Source organism: Acomys russatus, chromosome 28 (assembly GCF_903995435.1).
Source record: "Acomys russatus chromosome 28, mAcoRus1.1, whole genome shotgun sequence".
Lineage (NCBI taxonomy): Eukaryota > Metazoa > Chordata > Mammalia > Rodentia > Muridae > Acomys > Acomys russatus.
The window spans coordinates 37070696-37091433 of NC_067164.1; the positions used below are offsets into that span (position 1 = coordinate 37070696).

Below are 20738 nucleotides of genomic sequence, written 5' to 3' on the forward strand. Positions count from 1 at the left end.
GATTTGTTTGTCCTTAAGCTTGTACAGCAAGCACTTAGCTGTCTTAGCCTTTTAGATTTTGAAGCAGTCTTGCTAGGTATCTCATACTGGCTGGGAACTTGCTATAGCCTAGACTGGCCTGGGAATCAGTCTTCCTGATTCTTTCTCTGGCTGTTGGTATCACACTCCCTACTGTTCATTACCATGCCTGACTTTTCACTGTACTTAGGAGTACTGAGGCCCTGCTTAAAGTAGAAGTTCTCAGTTACTTTCAGTATAGTGTACACTATGTTAATTGTATTAGCCTCTTATTACTATAAGAAAACACTTGAAGCTGAGTGACTTGATAAAGTTGCTAGCTCATAGTTTTAGAGGCTGAACGTTCAAACAGCAACAAGCAGCCCCTCTCCCTGGTTGCATTATATAGTGGCTGAAATGTTAACAGGAGGAAAAGGTCACATTTCTAAAGAGGAAGTGTTTTCACAATAATCAGCTCAGGGTTCTATAAGAACAGCTTTAATCCTTTTGAAATGACACTGCCGGTGACCTGGCCAACCTCTTAGAGACCTCATGGCTTCCTGTTGATGTCACACGAGGTAGTCACACGTACTACACACCTAAACCAGCTTGTTTCTTTTCTTTTCTTTTCTTTTCTTTTCTTTCTTTCTTTTTTTTTTTTTGTTTTTTTTTTTGTTTGTTTGTTTTGTTTGTTTGTTTGTTTGTTTGTTTGTTGTTTTTTGTTTTTCGAGACAGGGTTTCTCTGTGTAGCCTTGGCCATCCTGGACTCACTTTGTAGATTAGGCTGGCCTCGAACTCACAGTGATCCGCCTGCCTCTGCCTCCCGAGTGCTGGGATTAAAGGCGTGCGCCACCACGCCCGGCCAGCTTGTTTATTTTCTATCTTTTCTTTTTTCTTTTCTCCCCCTTTGGTTTCTCAAGACAGGGTTTCTCTGTGTAGCGCTAGCTGACCTGCTCTACAGATCAGGCTGGCCTGGAACCCACAGAGATCTGCCTGCCTCTGCCTCCTGAGTGCTGGGACTAAATGTGTGCACTGCCATGCTCAGCAGACAGTTGTTTATTTTCTGGTATGTCTTTTGCATTTGTGTGATCTTTGGCTCTTGATGTAAGAGTGGCTTGCGGGGCTGGAGAGCTGGCTCGGTGGTTAAGGGCACTGGCTACTCTTCCAGAGCACCCGAGTTCAATTCCCAGCGCCCACATGGCAGCTCACAACTGTCTGTAACTACAGTTCCAGCAGACCTGACACTCTCATACAGATATGCATGCAGACAAAACACCAATACACAAATAAATAAAAATATAAGAATAAATAAATCATTTTAAAAAAAAGAGTGGCTTGCATATTATAACTAATAAACTCCAGTTTTGTTCCTGTAAACTTTGTAGAGAGTCTAACTTGTTTCAACTGTTGTCTTTGTCATTGACAGTCTGAAGATGATGAGAAACTGAAAAAAAGGAAGGAGAGATTTGGGATTGTGACAAGTTCAGCTGGAACTGGAACCACAGAGGATACAGAGGTGAACTATATTTAGAATGCTTTATAGAACAAGTTATAAAATCAACCCAGAACACACCAGAAGAGTGTGTGTTTGTGTGTGTGTGGTGCGCATGCGCTGGCCCTCACACGTCAAGGGTTCTGTATGGAGGTCAGAGGACAACTCTGGGGAGCCATTGATTTCTGCAGTGATGCAGAGTCTCGTCGTTTCTGTTGTCACTGTACATCTTAACTTCAGGCTAGCAGGCTTTTTACATGTGTGCTGGCGATTAAGTTCCAGTTGTCAGGCTTGCCTGGCTAATACTTTACTGTTCTTTTGTTTCCCTAGTCCTTCACAGAGCTCATAAGAGCAAACAGGAAGATTACATGGAGTGGACAGGGAAAAGTATTTCCCTATTTTCCTAGCCTTCTTTCCCCCTTGTTACTCTAGTGCTTTTCATAACCCTCTAAGAATTTTATACATTGTACTTTGATCATATTCACCACCTACTCCTTCCAGATCTACTCTCTGCCACCTCTCTACTGCTTCCCAATGTCAGAACAAACAAGCACACACAAAACTCCAGAGAGTCTTGATTTGTTATTCATATACTCAAGAGTGTGGCGCCATTCACTGGAGCCCTATGGCACCCTTAAAGAAACTGTCTCTTCCTCCCCCAGAAGCCGACAACTCTTACTACCTCCTCAGTTAGGGGGGTGGGCAACCACAGCTGCCATGAGTTCATAAGCAAAGCTGCTGTGTGTGTCATGTCAAAAAGACTATGTTCTTCAACCCTTGGCTCTTACAGTCTTTCCGCCCTCTCTTCCACAATGGTCCCTGATTATGGCAGCTTGATACAGATGTCTTGTTTGTAGTTGAGCACTCCATTGATACAGATATCTGCATTTTGAGCAGTTGTGAGTTTACTACCATCCATTGTACAAAACACTTTCCCTGTGGTTAGGTCTGAAGGTTACACTAACTATGGGTATATAGAGAGGTAATTAGAAGGCAGTTTGACACTATGTCTGTTTAGCAGAGTAATAGTACTGATTGACTCCTGGGGTCCTGCAATCATGGAATCTTGGTTAGATTTACAGTGCCAGGTATGTTCCCTCTCATGGGATGGGTTTAAATCCAGTCCATGGCCTCTTAACCACTCTCTAGCTAAGCCACTCATTTTGGGCACTTAAGAAGTAGGCTAGACATAGGCTGCTAATTAAAAGCCCACTGTGCTTTGTTTGTTTGTTTTTTATTAAATATTTTCATACAGTATGTTTTGATCGTATTCTTTCCCTTCTCCCAACTCCTCCCAGATTCTCCCAGCCTTCCTATCACCCAATTTTATGTTCTTTCTCAAACAAAGGGAAAAAACAAAACAAAAACAACAAATTTAGCTGGGCGTGGTGGTGCATGTCTTAATCCCAGCACCGGGAGGCAGAGGCAGGAGGATCTCTTGAGTTCAAGATCAGCCTGGTCTACAGACGGAGTCTAAGACAACCAAGACTGTTACACAGAGAAACCCTGTCTTGATAACACTTAAACAAAACAACAAAACAAATTTAAGGCCGGGTATAGTGGCGCATGCCTTTAATCCCAGCACTTGGGAGGCAGAGGCAGGTGGGTCAATGTGAGTTCGAGGCCAACCTGGTCTACAAAGCAAGTACAGGACAGCAGAGGCTACAGAGAGAAACCCTATCTCTAAAAACAAACAAACAAACAAACAAATTTAAAAATAAAACCAATAAGACAAAGGCTACAAAACAAACAAAACTCATGTAGTATATTTTGTGTTTCCTACTTACTCTTGGGCATGAGGGCTGCCCTGGAGTTTGTTGATATAAATCTAGGGATGCTCCATTAGAGAAAACTGAATTTTCCCTTCCCAGCTGGCATTAGTTGCAAATAGTGTTTTTTATTTGGGGCTGAGATAAGACAGGGTTTCTCTGTGTAGCCTTGGCTGTCCTGGAACTCTCTCAGTGGACCATGCTTGTCTCAATTCAGACATCTGCCTGCCTCTTCCTCCTGAGTGCTGGGATTAAAAGTGTGTGCTACCACTGTCTTCTTGAGATTATAATTTGATTACATTTCTTCTTCCAAACTCTCCCATATACCCTGTCCCGCTCTCCTTCAAATTCATGTCCTTTATTTTTCATTGTAACTGCATGCATACATGGTTATGTGGATACATACATATCCTAAATATAACCTGTTCAGTCTGTGTAATGTTACTTGTATGCATATTTTCAGGGCTTACCATTTGACACTGGACAGCCAATTGGTGTGGTGTGCTCTTCCCTGGGAACGACCACCTTTTCCAGTCCTAGCTTTCCTCAGTTGCCTGTAGTTCTTTGTGTAGCACTGATGCCTCATGGGCTTTTCCTTGCCCTCTTTGGCATGTTCACTGGTGTCTTTGTTCAGCCCAAGTTTGGGCAGTCGTGTTGGTGAGACTAGTGTTTTAAAACAGGATCTTCACTGTCATCCAGTCTGGCTTTATACTTGAAGCAGTTCTCCTGCCTCAGTGTCCTGAGTACTAGGATTGCAGTCATGGACAATCGTGTGCTGCCTTAGCTTTGCTTTTATTTACGTGTGTGTGTATGTGTGTGTGTTAGGTTTCCACGGAGGCCACAACAGAGCTAGAATTAATGGAGGTTATGAACCACCTGATACGGGTGCTGGGAATTAAACTTGAATCTTCTCCAAGAGCAGCAAATGCTCTTAGCCACTGAGAGTGTTTTCTCCCACCCCAGTCTCTCCTTCTCTTCCCCTTTCCAGGGTCTCATTCTGTAGCTTAGGCAGACTTGGAGCTCCTATGTAGACAGTGATTCTCCCCATCTGGAGATAGCTTTTAAAAATGAATTTCTTTACTCAGAATCTTGGAATGGTTTTTAATTTTGTTTCATTTGCTTCCCCTGCCACACTGTGTATAGTGTCTGTGTTTGTGTGTTGGTGTGCACAGAGGTTGACACTGATGTCTTCCTTTCTCTTTTTTGAGATAGTCTCTTACTGAACCCTGTAGCCCACTGGTGGGCTAGGCTGGATGGTCAGTGAGCTCCAGGAATCTGTCTGTCTCCCCTTTACCCAGTCATAAGGTTACAGGCATGTGCCACTGTGTATGAGTCCTAATGGTTGTTTGTTCAATGATCATTTTACCAACTAAACCATCTTGCTCTTCCCTAAAGTTTCTTTATAAATAAGTATATATGCTATGAAGATTATAGATCAAGGGCTGGAGAGATGGTTCCGCAGTTAAGAGCACTTGTTGCTCTCGCAAAGGAGCTATGTCTAGTTCCCGGCATGTACATGGTGCACATACATGTATGCAGGCAAGATAGTCATACACATAAAATAAATCTAAAATCTATTAAAGTCAGTGTATACTCTTCACTGGGAACAACTTTTTTTTTTTTAAGATTTTATTTATTATGTATACAATGTTGTGTCTGCATGTACACCTGAACATCAGAAGAGGGCACCAGATCTCTTAATAGATGGTTGTGAGCCACCATGTGGTTGCTGGGAATTGAACTGAGGACCTCTGGAAGAGCAGCCAGGGCTCTTAACCGCTGAGCCATCTCTCCAGCCCCCACTGGGAACAACATTAAAGCAATCTGTAGACTTAGTGCTACTGAAATAAAATACTGTGTGTAGTAAGTATCTGCTCACTTGCTGGTTATCAAGATGAGCTGACTTCAGTTCTGATTACAATTATCCTCTTCTTACATGTAAGTTGTTATTAAGCCTGGTATTCCACTAAGAGAGCACGTTGGCTTCTCCAGGTTAAAGAGGGTGGTAGAAACAGTGGCTTTGGTTGGAAGTCCTTGTCTATAAGGAAATAGTAGCTTCTCAAGCTAATGCACTTTACATGGATCAGAAGATTTTTGTCTTGTCCCAAGGGATTGTGTCATTAGTCCAAGCAAAATAGGCTTGGCTTCTATTCTGAGAGGGAGGGAGGGAGAGAGGAGAAGGGGGGTGGGGGGCACCCATAATAAGGACTTTGTTGCAAGCACTCTCCCTTCTCTTCTCTTGGCATTGAAGAGTCGGCCTCTCTGTGAACTGGAGACTTGGTTCTAGTTGCTCTGTGGATAGTATTGTTTAACTCTTTGTCCTCTGATGTCTCCCATCTTTCTAGTTATTATAAGGAAATCCTTCCATTTTTCTACCACTCTTCCTCATTCTCCCTTAACCTTCTTTTCGCCTCACCCTTTGTATGTTTGTTTACCTTTATGTTATATGTATGGGTGTGTTTTGCCTTTAGTTTCTCACCTTTATTTTTCACTAAGCCTCCCTAATTCTGACTGGATAACTAGAGGGATTCAGGAGTGACGTTTGTGACTTGAAGTCAGGGATAGCTCTTCTTGGGCCTTTTAACAGTTAATGTGGGTTTTGTTTAAAGCTGTTGGGAACTTAATCTGCTATTATCTTGCAATCTAATTTTTTTTCTTCTTCTTGCTTTTTTGTTACAGGCAAAGAAAAGGAAAAGAGCAGAACGTTTTGGGATTGCGTAATGAAAAGTTCATGCTTTCTGCCCATAGTGGTTTCCGTTTCTCAAATTGTTGTTGGTTTTATATATATATATATGTACATATATATATACACATACACACACAAACACACACCTACATGCACAGTCGCGTGCCTCACAGTGAGGAAGCCTATACCTTAGGTACATCCTTGAATTCCAGCAGCAATGACTTAATTGCTGCTCTGCATTTAAGGTTGTTGGATTTGTTTTGTTTTGTTTTTAATTATTTTGCTTATTAATAAAAGAAGAAAAAAAAGAAAACATGTGTTTTATTAGGTGCTCCTTTTAAATTCTTAGAACCATACTAGACCACATAGAGGGGGTGCCAGTGGCAAATATTAGGGGGATTAGCTGTAATGCATTTATGCATAGAAAAAGAAGATAGAAAATTGCACCAGCCTTTTAAGCCTATTGTTACCTTCATGCTCATAGATATGCTTTTATTTTTTTCTTTTACGATGAGGCCAAGTCACTCCAAGTCTGCTTCAGAGGTTGAAGTCAGCTACTGAGAGAGCCCGGGGGCTTTAGAACATGTAAAGGATAAGTGTGGGGCTAGTGATCGGTTGTCTCCTGCTTTGAATGACGCCTCACTGAGTAAAGTAGCCCATTGTAAAGGAGCCCTGTTTTCCAGGGTGTCCTGACATGGCCCTGTCTGCTGTAGCAGAGGTCATAGCTCAAGAAGCTGACAGTGGGCTGGCCACTCCTCAGGTAGAAGTATAGAAATCCAAAACATGACTGGTGTCAGAGATGTTAAAGCATTGTCACCTACGTCATTGGGACATAGGTCAGTGGAACAAGATGCTTCGGATTTGTTTTGTTTTGTTTTGGGGGTTTTTTTTTGTTTGTTTTTTGTGGCACCCCATTCCATTACTGGGGGGTCAGACATAGGGTCTTCCACATTCTGGATACGCACAGTGGTCCTAACCATGTCCCGCTTTCTAGCTAGGCTTTGATGCTAGTTTGTCCCCTTCTGTCACAGTTTTGGAGCTGCTACGCCTTAGGGAACACTCAGGTTCATTCTCCTCACTGCATCACTTCCTTAGAGCAGGATGCCTGGCCCTGAGCCCAGCCACTTAGCCTTCTGATGTGTTCCTGTAAGTCCTGTCCCCACATCCCTTCCTGTTCTCTTGTGGCTTGGCCTGGACCTGGAGGCCTTGAGTCCGTCAGTGTCGTAGCCCTCTTAGGGCTATGGTCACAAGCACCACACCTGTTTTGGCTTTATGTTTGGTATCAGCAAATGCTTTGTTTGGGAGATTTCTTTGGAAAGGTCATAAAATTTTCCTTACTTGAAAACTTTGAGCCACACTGCGTGCCTTTAATCCCAGCACTCAGAAGGCAGAGGATCGCTGTGAGTTTGAGGCTGCTTGGTCTACAGAGGAGTTCCAGGACAACCAGGGCTACACAAGGAAACCCTGTCTTGAAAAACCAAAAAAAAGAAAGAAAGAAAAAACAAGAAAAAGTTGCTCATAAAATTACATTTTTTGTTTCTGTGGTGTGAATTCTACCAAAGCCTAGCTGGTTCTGTGAGTAATAAAAAGTTTTTTTTTTCCCCCCCCCCTTTTTCTGAGACAAGGTCTCTCTGTGTAGCCTTGGCTGTCCTGGGCTCACTTTGTAGACCAGGCTGGCCTCGAACTCACAGCGATCCACCGGCCTCTGCCTCCCGAGTGCTGGGATTAAAGGCGTGCGCCACCACACCCAGCTTGAGTAATAAAAAGTTAACCGTTCTTTCTAACATAATAGTCTAATGCCATGAAGCATGATGTGTTCCTGTAATCACCGCACTCGGGGCACAGGCAAGTTCAAGGCCGGGCAGCTGTATATTCCCTGGCTCCTAAGAAAGCTAGGAACTGGAGTTTAGACGCTTGGAAGAACAGATTATATAGGTTGCTCACCTACTGTGGAATTTGTCTCCTCTGAGACTTTGGGAAAACTTAATAGAAGAAAAAGTTACTGAAGTTTTGTCACCTCAGCTAAATAAATGATATAATCAGAGTGACTCTGTCCTCCTGTCAGTCTTTCAGCCCCACCACCTCTTTCATAAAAGACTGTAACCCCCAGTTACTTTTCTCCACAGTGTCTTCATCTGAAAACAGTCATAGAGAATTACTGTTTTGTATCAGGAGGCAAACAGGTCCAATATGCTGATAATAGAATGTAGCACTGGGGGGGTCCCCTTAATGTGGGGCTCTTTGATTTTTGAGATAGGGTTTTTTGGGCTGGAAAGATGGCTCAGCCATTAAAGACTAGGCTCATAACCAAAATTATAAGAGATAGGGTTTCTCTGTGTAGTCCTGGATGGTCTGAACTCCCTATGTAAACCGGGCTGGCCTGTCTCTGCCTCCTGAGTGCTGGGATTAAAGTCCCTTGCTGTCACTGCAGGCATTCAGTGTGATCTGTATCTCTTTATTCTCCATAACCTTGCAGAGGTATATTCAACTCAACCTAGGATTCTCTCTGCACTTCCCAACCCCTTGTTTTTGAGATAGTTTCTTACTGTATAGTCCAGGCTAGTTTTGAATTCACAGCATCCTTCAGCATCTGCCTCCCAAGTACTGGGATTGTTATTAGTGATGGGATTACTACCATGCCTAGTGGGAGGGGAGGGGAGAGGGGTATTGTTTTGTCTCTTTGGGTTTTGTATGTGTTTGACATATGTGTGCTCAAGTGGGTAGGTATGTGTGCATGTTGAGGCCAGAGGACCACATCAGGTTTCTTTTTGATTGGTCATTTAATTTATAGGACAGGAGTTAATAAATCTTGAGGTCATTGATTTACCTAGGGTGACTGGAGTCACAGTCAAATGCTACTGGGTCCTGGCTTTTTCTGTGGAAGTTAGGAGTCCAAACTGAGGTTCTTTATGTTTGAGCAGCAGGCATTTCCTGACTAAGGCATCTCCTTAGCCCCAAATGGTATAACCATTGTTTTTACTCAGTTTGCTTTACCCAACTCTTTCAAAACAAAACAAAAAACAAGGTCTGGTATGTTTGTTTTATCCCTGGCCTGCGTCAAGCTCACAGATCTATCTAAGTCTGCCTACTGAGTGCTGAGGGTAAAGGTGGACCACCATGTTCCACGGTACCTAAGTCTTCTATGGTGCTTCCCAAATGTGTAGATTTTTCCATTTTAATGGCCCCTTGTTCCATCTCTCTTAATGTTTTTTGTTTGGTTGGTTTTGATTTTTTGAGACAGGGTTTCTCTGTGTAGCCCTGGCTGCCCTGGACTTATTTTTGTAGGCCAGGCTGGCCTCGAACTCACAGCGATCTGCCTGCCTCTGCCTCCCGAATGCTAGGATTAAAGGTATGTGCCTGGCTCCCTAGTTCAAATATTGGTCAGATTCTGCTAACATCTAAGCTCTCTTCTGTCATTCTACACAATGACAGTGAACAGTATAGAATGCCTACATGTTTCCACTAATTTAGTATCTAAAACTCAATTCTGTTTTGTTTGACTAGGCAGATTTAGGTTTTTAATTCTTGCAGGGCTGCATGATGGTGGTGCATACCTTTAATCCCACCACTTAGAAGACAGGCAGACTGATCTCTGAGTTTGAGGCCAGCCTGGTCCATAAGGGGAGTCCAGGACAGCCAAGGCTATGCAAACAAAAAAACTCTGTTTGAAAAAACAAACAAAGGTGTCTCTGGTTATCATCCAGTAGTCTCAGACTTGTTGCAGCATTGGCATCCTGCAGAAGTCCTTTTGGGGGTCTGCTGTGAGAGTTACATCCCTTTGCTGTCAACCTGCTCCTTTTTATGGGTCTGTTCCCTCTATCATCGCCCTAAAGTGCTCGTTGGCTCTGCCAGCTCAGAACTGCTGAAGCAGAAGGTCTGGAAGCATCTGTGGCTGGGAAGGAAGGTAGAAGAGCAGAATTTCGTGTCTGAGTCTTAGAGACTTGTTCCATCTGACATGAAATGGGAGGAAGTAATTCAGATAGCGGAGACAAGCTAACTCTCTGAGCTACTGACATGAGGCCTGATAGACAGTTGAGCTTATTTTCTAATTGTTAGTCTCCCCAAAATCTAACCTTTTAAAAATTTTTCTTGAGGTCTCTTATAGCCCAGGCTGGGCTCAAATGAACTATGTAGCTGAGGGTGGCCTTAGATTTCTGGATCTTTTTGCTTCTGCTCCCTGTACTGGGAATACAGGCCTATGCCAGCAAGCCTGGTTTCACATGGTGCTGGTCAAGAAGTCTGTGTGTGCTGGGCAACTACTCCACCAATTGTCCTATGTCCCCATACGTCACCAACCCCTGAATCCAAGTTGTTTCTCAACTTTGTGTTGTCCCCGAATTTAGTTTTCCACTTTCTCGTATCATTTAGCAGCAGATGAAATTAGATTAAAACACAGTATATATTAACTAGCGAGATTTGGTTCCTTGTCCTACCTCACTCCCTCTGAATCATGACTGGGCACTTGCTCTGTGGGTCCAAACTATCACTGAGAATTAAATGACACACTAGGTACATAGCACACACTCCTAATGTGCTACTAGGAGAATTAGCTCTCAAATCTGCTGCGGTAAGATTGAGACCTAAGATAAGTGGGAACACTTCACCCAGCTAGAGGGTGGGGTGGTCAGTGGAGCAGTCTGGGCCTTTGTAAATATAAATACACTTGTTTATGCAGTTGTGCCTCTCTTGGGGAGGGTTAGGGCTAGACTGAGCAGGCCCAGGTCCTCTACCACAGGCAGGAAAGCTCTGACGGACCTAATGGGACAGGGAAAGCCAGAGGGTACACCAAATCCTGTGACTCAAGCAAGGTTCTTCTGCCATTCCTGACTATGATGCCATGGGGGTTGTGCTGTAGGAGGGTTTGGTTGTTTTTGTTTTTTTATAGTGGACTGTGTTTGAAACACTTAGCTACAATGGGGAGCTGCCTGTTAGATTTTGGTAATACTATTGAGGCGGCCAGGATTAGAGGGCTGTAAAATAAAAAACCTGCTGGGTCATTTCAACTTTTAGATCTTTTCATCTGTGGAGCTAGATGTTTTTGTAGTCTTTGGGAGTCTCCGGCTCAATGAAGAATGGTAAGCCTTCTCGCTGTCGGCTCTGTCCATCCTACAGCTCCATGTCCAGTCATCACCCCCACACCCTTAGTGTTTCCTCCCTTGCTCCTCATCTTCTCAGTTCTTGGTCTCCCAAGTATGAGTGTGGTGCTCAGTTACGGAGAAGAGCTCATCACTTAATTCTAAACTCTTTGACTGCTTTTATTTTTCTTTTTTCAGGTTCAAGTGCTGGATTGTGTCATGTGACTGTCCCAAAACTCAGAGCACCCTTTGGCCATCTTTGCCCTCTGTCACATAACTTGAAAACTGCCTGATGGCCTTTTTGCAATGGTTTCTCCCTGGAAACCTCAATTTCATTGAAGTCCTTTCCTGGCATTCCAGTGCCCCTGTCAGGCCATACTCCTCAAACACCCTTAACAAACAAAGGCAATTACACACACGATGAAACAAATACAAAGAATTACACTAATGATGTGTTCAGAGGAGCACTGGCCAGTCCACACAGGTAAGGTGTGGTTAGAGGTACCAGCTCCCGCTGAGTACTTGGCCATGTCCTCAAGCCTCTTAGGGGACAGAAAAGACCAGTAAACTGAGGCTTAACTCAGGTGTGTATTCATAAGACGACCCCCTCCCCTGGAAAAGTATTGGTAGTAGTAGAGGCAATAGTTGAAGTTTAATGCCCCAGCTCTCTAAACGATAGAGAAGTTTACCTGATTACCTCATTGTCCAGCCCTTACCTTTTCCAAGATAAAGAGGCATTTGACCTTGGAGGAAAGCATCCCCTTTGCCTTTCTATGCCTCTCCTCCACCAAAGTGTAATTGGTGTTGATGGTCAAATGAGTCTTGGTCTTTGAAATGGGGTAGAAAAAAAAAGGGTGAAGAACTGCCAGAGGAGGGGCTTGGGGCTAACATCTGCTACGTGGGAAGTGTCCTCTTGGAGACACCTTACCTCATTTTCTCACTATGAGAATAGGAGTTAGGTGCCAAGGATAGCCATATACCTTTGTCCTTTCTATGATCTGGCCAAGTGAGAGACATGCTCTTAGGAAGCGTAAACCTTCCTGGTCAGGCTTCAGTTCAGGGCTGTGTCTACCAGACCACAGCTGCTGCCTCATTAGTGAGCATGGTGCTGTAGTCTCCCCTCCCCCATCCTCTTAAGACTCTTGTCTGGAGCCAAGAGGCCACTGTTGAGGTATGGTTAGGGTGTGGAGATTTTCAACTCCTTGGCTTCCAGCATTGTCCAGCTGAGAGGCAGAGGGGTGCTTGTACTCTGAAGCCTGTGACTCCTTCAAGCCTCACATCTCTTCACCACCATTGTGGTGCCCTGGTTATCTAGTCCCACAGCGAGAGGTATTTTATGTCCATAAAGTGCCAGTGGTAAGTGCTCAGAATTCATCTCTTGGCTGTGGCGGGTGCTGCTGTTTCTCAATCCATCAAGGGGAGGAAACTGAGGCACAGTGAGTCCAGAGGAGGGTGGGTTAGGGTTGTGGGAGGAATGGATGGGCCTAGTTAGTGACTTGAAGTGGCAACTAATCTCTTGCCTGCTTCCTAAGCCTTCCAAACCAAAGTCCTATCCTCTCCCATCCTCTGCTGTAACTTGCCTTGTCACATGCCTTTCCCTATTGTACTGTCCCCTCCCTGCTGCCAGATACTGCTATATTCCAAAAATAAAAGATAAAAATTATAGACACTCTGCTCCCTTGTTCTCCCTTCTTCCACCCTGAGCTTTGGGTTAGGGGGACTAAAATGCCCCCCTTCAGAATCCCTTCCACCTTGGTCTGCTGGCTGTACTCCCTAGCCTAGAGCAGTGATTTGGATTCAGGTGCCCTGTAACCTTCAGCCTCTTTACTATTTTCTTGACCCTTAACCCTTCCCAGACCTGGGGTACTCTGGGATTTCTAGTTTTGACCTGAAGATAGAGGCTGAGAGTGGGGCATTCCACAGGCTCTTTGGTCTCTTGGCCGAGGGGATTTGGGATGAGCAGGCTGTGCCCTCCGGCTAAATAATACCACGACTAAGGTAGGCCTGAGGGGTATTTCAGTAGCTCTCATATATCCTGGGTGTTGGAGTCTCCCACCCCCCAGCTCCTAAGTCTCAACTTCTGTTTCCATGACCAACCACTCATTTCAACCCGTTTGGCTCAAGAAGGTTGGTTAGGGTGATTGTGGGTTAGAAACTTCCATGTGTCAGCCCTCTTGCCCTTTACTCCCATTCCCAACCCTGGAGGCTTAATACAAGTGCTTACGTAGGTTGGTATTGGGGAAGAGCGGGATTTGGGGAATAAGGGTCCAGTGGGGCACAGCGGGCAGGGTCCCTCCCGTTCCAGTAAAGCCAAATACCAACAAATGAAAAGTCACAATAAATAAATAAATTAAAAAAAAAAAACCCAGGTCCTTACTTTGCCCCATCCTCGTTCCGCTTTTGGCTACTGTTGGAAGGAGAGAGGGAAGAAGCTAAAAATGGATTTTCGGTTTACTCCTACTGGGTTGTCAGGGGGAACTCCCCAAACTATACCAAGCCTCTCACCTTGCTGGTGGAAAAGTAAAGGCTTGGGGCAGGGCTTTCCTTTTACTCCCATTTCAGTCTCTCTCCTCCGTTTGTCTTTGCCTGTCTCTAATCTTTTTGCCTCTATTCCTTTGCCTTCTCTGTGCTGCTGTTTGTTCCTGTCTCCACCCTTCCATCTTCTTCCTCTGTCTCTACTTGTCTTCTTGCCAGACCTTCTCACTTGCACATCTCAGATACACTCCACCCTGACTGTCCTTCCTTTGTCCCAACCCCTCACCCTCCTTCCCCACCTGCCTCCCTCTGTTGTATTGCACACTGCTTGGTCAGGGGACAAGGAGTGGTGTTCATGGGAAGAGGTGGGGGGCGCTCTAGGGCTTGGGGGTTGGGGACCAGGGCTGGGGTTCTTAGGGTAGGGTCTGTGAGGGAGGCATCCACTGTAGCCCACACCTTAGGAACAGCCACATCGGTCCACCACCATGCCAGGGATCTTGCCGTAGATAATCTGCTGCTTGTCATTGAAGTAGAGCATGTTGATTGGGGACATCTTGGTAGGGGTGCAGCAGGGCCCAGCAGAACCTCTTGGATTGGCCTGTTGCACCAAGTGGGTGTGTGGATATTTTTGCATGAACATGTACTCGCACTGGCCGGAGCAGTAGTTGGCCTTGTAGCGCTTAGGTGCGATGATCCAGTCCCAGCCAAAAGCCTCAAAGTCCACTGTGAGAGGGTATCGGCAGCAGCGGGACTCGCTCGAGTGCTCATCGCAGTCTAGGCCTAGGTTCCGCCGGGACCTTTTTGTGTTCTCTAGGACTCGAAGCTCCATGAAAGGGTGCTGAAGGTCAGGGAGAGGGGAAAGAGATGTGACACAGCCCGGAAGAGTTTCTCTTACCTTACTCTCCTACCTGCATCTCAACAGCAGCAGCAGACCAGAAACCACTGACATCTTCATTTGTTCCGTGCTCCCACGCACAGACCTTCTCTACCCGCTTCTCTTGCCATCTAGCCATCTCTTCTGTTCACTTTCCCTAATTCTTCCTTTTCTGGCAATGTGACTTCATCAGATTCTTGGCTCAGGGCCTCAAGGGCCAGGCTCTTTGGTTTTGTGTTGAGACAGGATCTCATGTAGCTCAGTGCTAAGTAACAGAAAATGGTCTGGCCTCCCTAGTGCTAGGATTAGACAACACCACACCCATACGAGGGTCAGTTTGTGTTCCCACGGATCTCCCACTAACTGATACCTTCACCCCAAATCCAGTTATAGTTCTCAGCTGTTATCTGGCCTAAATCCCTGAAAAGTGATAGTTGCCACCCCACCTCCACCCTCTGGAATTAGTTCCTGGCCCCAACCTCCACATCCCTGATCTACTTTTTCTAACCCCCATCTCCTGGGGACAGGTTAAACACATCCACCACCACTTCAGACCCCCTGCTCACCAGCCCCTCAGCTCCTGGCCCCAGGGAGGTGACAGCCAGGTCTGTGCCACTGGGATCAAAGGCGTTGATCTCGATGCCCCAGTTGCTCTGTGGCTGGCGAAACCAGCTGTGTAGCACTTGCTTGAAGTCGATGCTCTGCCAGTGGCCGGACCGTGAGTGTAGCTCAATCTTTAGTGACCTGATACGGATGTGACGCCGGCCTCCACCCCCTCCCCCTGCAGTCCCTTCCCCAGTTAGGGGTTTCAGTCGTAAGATCTGCAGGTAGACTGTGGCTGGGCGGGGCACAGGCCGAAGGTACACCCACAGCTGGGCCTTCAGTACCTTTGTGAACATCACCTTGGGGCTGAAGTGGAAATGGCAACAGAGGGGGCTGCCATCTGTCTGCACTGCAGGGTCCGCTGATGAGAGAGAAGGGGCACAACATCAGCAAGGGTTAAGCAGCCCCAGGTGGCCAAGCAGACTCTAGTCAGTCTGCTTTCCAGTTCTTCTTTACCCTTTGTACCTATCTTGTTGGCTACTGTGTCTCTGGTAGCAAGAACTGTCCCATCACTAGGATGTGACTTTGTTAGGGCTTACTGGTGTATAACCATTCCCTATACCATTTCTCCTAACACAAAAGAGCCATCTACCAATGGACCTGTGCATGCCTTTACTCCCAGCACTCGGGAGGTGGAGGCAGGAGGATCGCTGTGAGTTCTCGAGGCCAGCCTGATCTACAAAGTGAGTCCAGGACAGCCAGGGCTACACAGAGAAACCCTGTCTCGAAAACCCAGAAAAAGCAAACAAACAAACAAACGCTATAGGGCCTTCTCCATCTGAGGCTTTCTTTGCCTCCAGTGCTTCTCAGCTAGTCTCCAGCTTTTTCCTGGTTCTTTAATGCTCTTCATAGAAGCTATACCTCTTACCCTTCGTGGTTTCCTTGCTCCGTTTCCACCCTGGTTTATCTAGTGAGCAGGTGGAGCCTGGCAGCCCCCTCCCACTCCCCTGGAGTCAGCAGAGGAAATAACCCAGGGTCCAGAGAGATGGATTTCTAAAGTAAATCAGAGCAACACATCCTTCAGAATGTAACTACCAACATTTCCTGTGTTTCTGGCTCCCAAGCCTCTCCCTAAGAACAAGTGTTCTCTGCGGATTCCTCGCTGCCAGCGGAGGCACTCAAAACCTGGAGTGTCCTACTTGTCCAGAGTGTCAGAAATAATATTCAACACACAGTCAGCTATAAGTAGCCATCTTACCCCCTTGAGCTCCCTTTGCTCCGTGCAGTACCTCTCTTTACAAAGGTATAACATGCCAGCGTTACATTATAGCCATTTCCTAAAGAGTCTCAAGGATGGTTTCAATATATTCCTTTGCTTCTATTCCAGCTCTTCTCGGTTTTCCTTAAGCTCGTCTCAGCCTCTGGTGTTTCAAGGCAGGGTTTTGTTATGTGGCCTTGACTCTCCTGGAAGGCACTAGGTAGCCCATGCTGGCCTCAGCTCACAGCAGTCCTCCTGTCTCATCTTCCCATGTATTGAGACTTCAGCATGTGCCGCTATGCACAGCTTCTCCCAACCTAAGTGGGTTAGAGATGTCTAACTCATGTGCTCTTTGTCAGCCACATCCACTCTTACTCTAGATGGGAAGACCTAGGGAGGAGGCTGCTCCAGAGCCACTAAGTATGGTGAAGTCTAGGCCCTTGCCTGTCACAAGCAAGTGTTGCATTGTCGTAACCACGGAGAACTCAGCGTCTGTTGACTCCTCTTAGCTCTCCATCACCTCATAAGGAGGAAGTACACAATGACTATATATACTCAGAACACAGCACACCATGCCCTGTGCAGTGTCTTTTCCCTTTGTTCTTCCAAAATCCCAGTGTGTTGATAGATCTCCAGTAAGGCACCGTGGGGGTGAGGAGTGGACACTCAGAGATCAGGAGGGTAGTCTGGGGCAGGGAAGAAACTAGTGAGATCAGAAGTGACAATAGTCCAAACGCATACCACACCTAATTGCAGCGTAGGGAGTGTGTGTGTGTGTGTGTGTGTGTGTGTGTGTGTGAGAGAGAGAGAGAGAGAGAACATGCATGTGTGTTGCTGGGGAGCAGACCTTGGGCCTCACACCTGCTAGGCAAGTACTAGGCTACATTCCCTTTCTCTTTGAGACAGGGTTGCCCAGGCTGGCCTTGTACTCTGTACTTGAGGCAGGCTTTGAACTTCAGAAACTCCTGCCTCAGGCTCCTGAGTATCTAGGATTACATGCTGGTACCTCCAGGTCCAGCTGGAGTTGTCTGTTTCTTGCCGTTAAGTACTTATCTCTCTGAGGGATTGTGTCTTGAGACTGTATTTTATCATTGCTGTAGTCTCTGTGCCTCCCATAGTGCCAAGTAGTAAATACATGTTAAATGGCAGGTCTGTCCTAGACTCTTCTGGCAGGACCCAAAGTAATTTTAACCACCTAAGCTGAGACAGGGTGATGGGTAAGCCTGGCTCCTTCAGACAGGGGTTCCTCTATCTCTACCACACGAAGCCCACATACATGTCTCTGTGTATATGCAGTCATGTTTCGAGGGGACAGGATGTAGGGTAAGGGAAGACGCTGGAGATGACAAGGTAGGAGTGAAAAGACAGGATGAAGGCAGGTTAGAGGAGACCAGCAGAAGGACTGGACAAGCAGATGGCAGGAAGGGGTGGGGATGTTTGGGGAATAGAGAACCCTGGGTGGGCTACAGAGGAGTGGGCAGGTTAAGAGGGCAAAGGTAGGACAGAGTCAACCCTAGTGGGGTAAAGAGGGACCGATAAGGTGCAGAGGAAGGAACAAAGAAGCAGGTAAAGATACGGAGCTCTGGGAGGGAGGGGAAGGGGCCACATCTGTGTTGGATTGATTTGGTTGGTGGCAGGCAGCAGGTCAGGTTTAGTAGGCGGTGCTGGTGGGGGAGAGAGGTCATTGCACTATTTTCAGCAAAGGCCCAACCCCCTCTCTGCTTACAGCCTCCACCCCACCACACACCCTCTCCCAACTCAGGCTGGATGGCCCAGGGGCAGGAGGTTGGGGGAGAGGGCAGGGGCCTCTTCTGTGCACAGGAGTGACAAACTGAGGGGCTGGGCTTGGCTCCCAGAAGAGCAGGGGGCTGGCTTCCCAGGGATGAAGGCTGGGGTGGGAGAGTGAGAGGGTAGAGGGAACTAGGGCAGGCCGAACAGCCTAGGAAAGGTGGGGGCTGGGGTCGGGTTGGCTGGGGGAGGGGAGGCAGGGGGAGGGGAGCAGAGGCCATCTCTGCTGACAAACACCTCCCCCGATTAGCAGAGCACAAGTCTCTTATTAAAGCGGGTCCCTGGGGATTAGACTATAAAAGTCTCTTTTTCCTTTTCCCCTCTCTCTCTCCTCCCCTCCCCTCTACTCCCCCTCCCTCTCTTAAGGTCGCAGCTAGACTCTTAAAGGGGAAGTACAATACCTGGTTTGAAACCCAGCTCCAGGGTTACCTAAGTCCTGGAGTGGCACTAAAATGGAAGTTAGGGTGAGACCCAGCCTCACCTACTGGTACATTGCCAGCCCTGGGCTTAACTTCTACTGCCCAATTTGTGCATTCAGAGTCCCTTCACTTCCTGCTGCTCCCCACTACCAGAGTTAATTCTGGTCTCAAGCCTCTGGCTAAAGGATGCTAGGGATAGAGAAGGGCAGTGGGAAGCCGCGTGCGGTGCGCGCACTTCACATTACACACACCAGAGTCCCTTTCCTCTATATACCCTCCCCTTCCAGAACATTCATAATTTCCCTGCAACTGTTTTCTAGACTGCCTTCCCTATCTCTGCCCTTAGTCAATCTCAGGCTGACCCTGGTTTCCAAAAGTAGAAGCACTAAGAACAAGGGAGACTGAGAACCCAAGATCAGATCTCTATGCACACACACACACACACACACACACACACACACACACACACACACGTGCACACACAAGTTTCCTGGTTCTTTTTAGTTTTCTTTACAACCCAGACCAAGTTGAATTCTGCAGAAACTGGGTGGCAGTGCCAGGGACTCAATCTTCCAGATGCACACCTGGGTTCCTGTACCTCTACCATGGGGGTGGGCTACTAGAATTTCCCATAGCCCCCAGCTTTTTATGACCCATCTGCCAATAAACCAGTCTCCCCCCTTCTGTTCAGAGCCATAAAACTAAAGGAGGGGGGCTTGCCAAGCCACTAGGGAATAGAGAAAGCCTGGTTCCCTGGAGTTGGGGGGGGGTGTGTGTGTGTGAGACGACAGTCGGTGGGGGAAGGGAAAGGGGAGTCACCTGACCCTAGGGAGAGCAGGCAGTGGGGGCGGTAGTATCGGCCTGGATTTTCCAGGCCATAAAATTTCAAAGCAGCTCATGTCTATCAGAGTGTTCATCTTCCGTTTGGCCAGGGACTCGGATGCCTGGGTTCTCCCATCCCCTCATCTAGTTCTTTCTCCCTGGGTCTTCTCTGGTTCCAGCTGTGGATAGGATAGGGAACAGGGAGCAGAGCACTAAGGTGAGAGTAACCTAACTATACTCGTTAAGTCGCAAGCGCAGTGGAGTTGAGTGGTTTGAGCTCTTTCTGTAAGCTCTTCTGGGTCCTAGGGGATACCCAGTGCGTGATCAGGTGCAGGAGGGAAAAGTGTCAGTCAGCTGGGTTGCTGAGAGGAACACCGGGCTTGGATCCTATGCCTGTAGGGTTAGAGGAACACTCAGTTCTCCGCAGCCTGGTGGGCGCCTCACAGAGTACCGGGCAGAGTTAGTGCTGGTGCCAGAGGAGTGGGGAGGTGGCACTGCGGCCCAGCTGGGACAGCACGGGTCACGGAAGCTCCCCACCTAGCGCTTCAGGAGAGTCGCTGTTGGGTGCCAGTTTCTAGGGCTACTTCAACTTTGACCTTTTTTTTTACCCCCACAAGAGATGGGAAGCAATATCCCACAACCTGCCCGGGCTCACCCCCTCCCCCAACGCGCCATCCTCTCCCACCCCCGAACGGGGCGTGCACTCAGCTCCGCTGCCCATCTTCACTGCTCAAAAAAGTTATGTGGAGTGGCCCGGCTGCCCAATCCGTCAAGTTTTCGCAGAAAGGGCTTCCGGGTCCTTTCCGAGACTGCACCGCGCGCACCCCGCAGCCCACTTACTCTCCTGAGCCATGCTTATGACCGTCTCGGTGGTAGCGTGGTACTCGTCCTCTTCCAAGAAGTCCTCGGGCTGCAGCGCGTCGCCTTGGAAGTCGTGCAGATCCAGGATCTGCTGCAGCGGCGGCGCCTTGGGCAGCAGCTGCTTCACCACCTCCCGGCTGATGTTGGGCGCCTCCTTGAGCCGCAGTTTGCTCAGGATCTGCGACTTGATGCTCTCCAGGCGCAGCTCGCGGCTGTGCTGCCGCCACACGCACACGGGGCAGCCGTCCGGCTCCGGCGCAGCGGACGGGGCCGGTCCGCTCGAGCGCTCCCCCCCGACCCCGGCCGCCGCCGCCGCCGCCGCCGCGGGGCCCTCGGCCGCCTCCCCCCGGGGCCGCAGCTCCAGGGCGAGGAGCAGGAAGCCCAGCAGCAGCGGGGCCGCGAGCACCATGCTGCAGGGGAGGGGAGGAGGACGGGGGGCGGGGACGCCGGAGTCCCGCGGGGAGGGGGCGGAGGGAAGAGGGAGGAGGAGGGGGTCCGGGCGGCGCGGGATTGGGGGCTGCCCGGCCGAGGGGGGGGCCGGGGGCGGCGGGCGCACGGGCGGGGCGGGCGGGCGGCCGGGGCGGGCGGCTGGGGGGGCCCAAGCCCGGGCCGGGCCCTTTATAGCCCCGGCCCCCGTGTCGTCAGCGGCCGCGATTGGCTGCAGAGCCAACAAAAGAGG

General features: G+C 48.0%; 2 protein-coding genes across 3 annotated transcripts in view; one reads left to right on the forward strand and one right to left on the reverse strand.

The window, feature by feature from the left end:
- Sarnp (SAP domain containing ribonucleoprotein) overlaps window positions 1-6257 on the forward strand; it is a 54193-nt gene extending 47936 nt beyond the window's left edge. For both annotated transcript variants that reach the window (XM_051170681.1, XM_051170682.1), the window contains 2 exons: window positions 1424-1513; window positions 5938-6257. In XM_051170681.1, coding sequence (XP_051026638.1) covers window positions 1424-1513; window positions 5938-5979 — 132 coding nt within the window. In that variant the 3' untranslated portion in view covers window positions 5980-6257. The remainder of the gene's footprint in view (window positions 1-1423; window positions 1514-5937) is intronic.
- Window positions 6258-11862: 5605 nt separating this feature from the next.
- Window positions 11863-20468, reverse strand: Gdf11 (growth differentiation factor 11). The gene is made up of 3 exons (XM_051170672.1): window positions 20039-20468; window positions 14935-15332; window positions 11863-14332 (listed from the first exon to the last, which is right to left on the reverse strand). Exons 1-3 carry the CDS (start codon window positions 20466-20468, stop codon window positions 13952-13954), a joined length of 1209 nt encoding a protein of 402 aa, XP_051026629.1. The 3' UTR covers window positions 11863-13951.
- Window positions 20469-20738: the final 270 nt, after the last annotated feature.